Source organism: Adiantum capillus-veneris, chromosome 1 (assembly GCF_014529385.1).
Source record: "Adiantum capillus-veneris isolate H3 chromosome 1, ASM1452938v2, whole genome shotgun sequence".
Classification (NCBI taxonomy): domain Eukaryota; kingdom Viridiplantae; phylum Streptophyta; class Polypodiopsida; order Polypodiales; family Pteridaceae; genus Adiantum; species Adiantum capillus-veneris.
In genome coordinates, this window is record NC_140931.1 from 45,300,031 (window position 1) to 45,304,634 (window position 4,604).

The window sequence follows — 4,604 nt, forward strand, 5'->3', positions numbered from 1 at the left end:
CGCCAAACAAGCATTTTCACATGAAGAGGATTTTGACTATTGCAAGACATCTAGTGCATGCTGTATAAGTGCACGAAATTATTTTTGTTGAAACATATGTGATGTAATGACAAACCTTGAAATTGTTTACAAGAAGACTTGAAATCTAGTAACTCTTGTTTGAGCATCAAAATCAAAATTCAAGCTCAAATTTCATATTTGAATCCTCATACATACACACCACAACTGAGCTAGAGGAAGGAGTTTCGAGGTAAATGGGATTCAAAGTGTCACATATGTATAGATACATATGTGTGTGTGTCCTTGTATGACTACATAACCTATTACCATACACACTAAAAGATCATAAACCAACACACCAACTTTCACAATCATATGCGTATAATACACCTCCGTATAATGCCCTCAAAGTGTTCAACAAACAGTACATAGTCCGGCATGGTTAAAAACAACAAGAACTAAACACATAATTAAAATAAACAGCCTTTGTTATCAGGCATTGAGAAACTATATCCTAGAGAGCAGACAACAGCCTGCAAGTAAGTCCCTACACGCACAGAGTCCCATATAACCATCCAGGTATATAGCTTCAAGCACTCGGACAAAAAACAGCTCATTGGATTAACAGTAAACACCTGCAACCAGGCTTTTACATTTTGTATCCTCTCTACACAACCTGCATAATGTACCCTGAGGACTACCTGTCCTCAACATAAATCATTACGCATCACTGAACATCATCAGAACCAAAAAAAGTCCTCATCACTCTACAGCGAGCCCATAGTCTCATGTACAATATCATACGTACCATGACCACATTCAAACAGATCTACATCTGAACTCTTCAGCACGGCCTGTCCGATCAATATATATAAAATGAATACAGGCAACATTCAAACAATAAACAAATAAAAGCAACAAGAGTAGCAGGTGTACCTGGTAGACGGGTCTTCTTCAATGTCAAACTTCGCCGCCTTTCCAATACAGAGAAATATTTGGACCTGTTCAGGCGACATAGGCCCTCTATGAAAATAAATTCTCCCATTGGCGGCCTGTAGTTCAGCCAATTCTTTACCTGCGTGCACGTGCTGCGAAAGAATGTTGTATATAGTATGGCAGTGCGCTGCTTGCTTCCGCACATCTTGCAGTGGAATATTGGAGTGCTTCTCTACGCAAGCAGCCAAGTCCGGAGACCACTTGAGGATTTTTTCCCACAAAATGGAAGCTTTGTTTCCTTTAGCACGTGCATATGTTGCAAGGACCTCCTGCATTCTCTCGAACAACCCACGTGTATTGTTCAAACCCTTGGATCTAAGGAGGTCTACCTCCAAATATGCGATCAGCTTGTTCTGATACTCAATGGCCTCCTTTTGAAATTCAATTTCTTTCTGTTTCTGTTTCCAGACCTCCTTCTCTAAACAGGACACGTCCATGAGGCCTTGAAAAAGTTCTTTCCCGGAACTTGTGACATGCGGCTCCAAGGCCGCGAGCAGCTGACTGGATGATCGCGGATGCAATTGATCACCGAGCTCCTGCTTGTGGCAGAAGCCTCTTGAAGGATGCAGCAGGGCCCCCAGGCGGCGGATAACCTTGCGAGACGCCATTCTCCTGCAGAAAAACCGGCTCAAACCCTAATCCCTAAACTCGCTCTATCTCTATGAGAGTGAGAATATGTCCTCAAGAGACCAAACTATCTCGGTACAAAAAAAAAAAGGGGGAAATTACCAAAATACCCATATAATTTTTGGAAATTCCCAATATACCCCTCAAATTTCAAAAATTCCCAAAATACCCTTGTATCTATTTTTGTTGGATCTTCAAGATTTTTTAATCTTTATTCTTGTTTGACAATTGAGATCGGTTTTTGAGTGCTTAGCATGTAATTTTTTGCAAATCACCTCCCAAAAAAAAGGTAATTATGTCTAAAAATATTGAAGAAATTCATCTCCAAAGCCTACATAACCAACTCAATTAGCATCTCGTATGGTAGACAATCACTCTTCTTATGAAAAGCTACAAATTTTTTGTTTTTGAAGAAATTTACTCTCACAATTTAGGGAATTTTGGAAAATTTGAAGGGCATTATGGAAATTTATGACAAATTATGGGGGTACTTTGGGAATTTTTGAAATTTGAGGGGTATTTTGGGAATTTCCACAAATTAGAGGGGTATTTTGGTAATTTTCCCAAATAAAAATGAAATAAAGAAAAATAAAAGCTAAATAGCTACTATCATGGTTCACAACTGTTTAGGGTAGTACAATCCGAGTGTATGAACATCAATGTTCGAGGATATCCGGCATTGGGCTCTATTATCCGAGGATGTCCAGCATCGGGCGCTGTCCGAGGATGTATTGCATCGGTCACTATAGAATATTGTCAATGTCCGCCATGGTAAGTACTTGTACTATCGAGCTAAAGTGATCCGTATCATCGACTGTAATCTCTGTCAATGTTGTGAAGTACCCCCAATTGTGGGCGTCTGGATCTCCCTAGCTCAGTAGCCTCTAGGCTCTGTTGTGTGGTCTGCCCCTCTGTCTGCCAGTAGGTGGTCTAAAGAATTTTGTAATCTACCTTGAGATTGTCTCTCTCCTGATCTCCAAAGCAGCAAAGTCAATGAAATCGCCCCTGTATCTCATGATATACCAGACAGTGACATATGTAATGTAGCTTTGTCTCAAGCTCTAAATGGCATAGCTGTCATATCCAATCCTCTGTAGATATCCCCCTAAACCCGCGAGTCTCGACCTCAAGCTGATGTGAAGAGGTGCGTAGCTGACCAATAGCGCACCGTATCCCCTGAGATAAATGTGTTTCCATGTAACTAGGTCTAGTCACAAACCCGTCCTCCGTCAGATGGAGAATATTCTCTCTACAAAAAGCCATCTTCATGCCCACTCTCGTGTCGGCTGAATCCAAGTCCTCATGGCATCGAGCTGAGATAGGTCATCCTGATGGACGAATGAGTCTGGCAATCTTTCTCCTCGTAATAGACATAGAGGGTGCGCCATCCAAAGAGTACTAGGCAATCTATCCATATTGAAACCGTGCAACTGAAACCATGATGTTATCTTTCCATACCAACGAGTAGTATCCCCCTACAATGCTAGCTGTCAGGAAGACTCAAAAGCTAAACGAGCATATATGTGTCTGGGGAGGTCCCATAAATTGTTCAAAAAAGAAACTGATATGGTGAGTGCCTCGACCACAAGTGAAGATGCAGCCAGCCCTGCTCTGATAATCTCATGTGGTACTAAAGCCTTAACTCTTATCATCCAAGAGATCATAGAAACCAAAGGCCTCTCCATACATCTCCACCCATCAGTGCTACCAGATCTGCTATGGTGGTCCATTGAATGTCCCCATATCTGGGCTCCATAAAGCATAACTAATGCCACTAAAGTATCAAAGATCCATAGCTTTGTTTGAGGTTCTTGGGAGGAAACCTTCGAACACATCCTCTCTAATCTGCCTAGGGTAGCATATGCTCTGGTCAATCTCGTCTCAACTGCTCTCCTCGATGAAAACACTGGACAACTGAAGGCTATCCCAAGGTAAGTGTATGCATCTGTATACTTCACTGACTCCTGGCCATAAGAAAATGTGGGTGTTGATCTCCTAACCCACTGCGGTGTGGTATTAAATACCATAACCTTGGTTTTGCCAAGGTTGATAAACAATACATGATCATGGGCAAACGCATGTAAAGCATCTGACATTGCAACCCCTCTAGGAGATCAGAAATTGGCACAATATCATCAACATATAACAACAATGGAATCCACGTCCCAACCAATTGCGCTCCTTTGTCACCTCCGCTCTCAGTGTAATCAGAAGCCTCATCCACATACATGCCAAAGAGCGTCAGGGATAGCGGGCATCCCTGCTTCACCCCAATAGTGGAGTGAACTACATCAAATGACCCCTCTTGAGTGTGAACCTATCCTCTCACCGACTTGTAAAGTGCCATAATCCCCCAAATCAACTCTGTGGGTATCCCCATCAACCTGTCTCAGGGAATTGTGTCAAATGCTTTGCAAAAATCCACAAAGCTACAATAAATCCTCCTCCCATGTGATCTACCCTCCTCAATAATAGCTCTACGCATCATAATGTGATCAAGAGTAGAAAACTCGGTTGTCCCATTGGTCACATGTCGGCTCTCTCTAATGATCTACTCAATTGTTGGCTCAATAATGGATGCGTAAATAATGGATGCGTACAATCGTACCAGTAATGTTTACCCAATCATAATAGTGCAATAGTTCCCAGGCTCCATAGGGCCCCTTGCCTTGAAGATAGGCAACATAATAGACAAGCTCCAAGTATCAGGCAACCCCTCACAATCAATGCTAGAAGCTCTACAAACATATCCCTAGCATGTATAAAATTCTTTGCTACTAAGCCCTCATGAAAATAGGCTCTCCCAGTCCTCATCCTATCGATGGCTTTCCGTACCATCTCAACATCGGTAACGAAAACACAAGCCTGTGGAATGCCTCTACAGGATATGGAAGTGGTTGTTGCTAAGGCATCGTGCCTAAAGATGTAGCATAATGACACCAAGTCTTTGTAGAAGTGATGGTAGCTGGAGGAGGTGAATG

The 4,604-nt window shown here is 42.2% G+C and overlaps 1 protein-coding gene across 1 annotated transcript; it reads right to left on the bottom strand.

Annotated features, from left to right (window-relative positions):
- Positions 1–612: 612 nt before the first annotated feature.
- Positions 613–1,663, bottom strand: LOC147464641 (uncharacterized). The gene is made up of 3 exons (XM_086509847.1): positions 1,076–1,663; positions 937–1,001; positions 613–854 (listed from the first exon to the last, which is right to left on the bottom strand). Exons 1-2 carry the CDS (start codon positions 1,602–1,604, stop codon positions 961–963), a joined length of 570 nt encoding a protein of 189 aa, XP_086365973.1. The 5' UTR covers positions 1,605–1,663; the 3' UTR covers positions 613–854; positions 937–960.
- Positions 1,664–4,604: the final 2,941 nt, after the last annotated feature.

Coding starts and splice junctions, on each gene's coding strand:
- LOC147464641 (XM_086509847.1), bottom strand. CDS start 1,604: ATGGCGTCTCGCAAGGTTATCCGCCGCCTGGGGGCCCTGCTGCATCCT. Junction 1,002..1,075: donor TTCGCAGCACGTGCACGCAG/GTAAAGAATTGG, acceptor TCGCCTGAACAG/GTCCAAATATTTCTCTGTAT.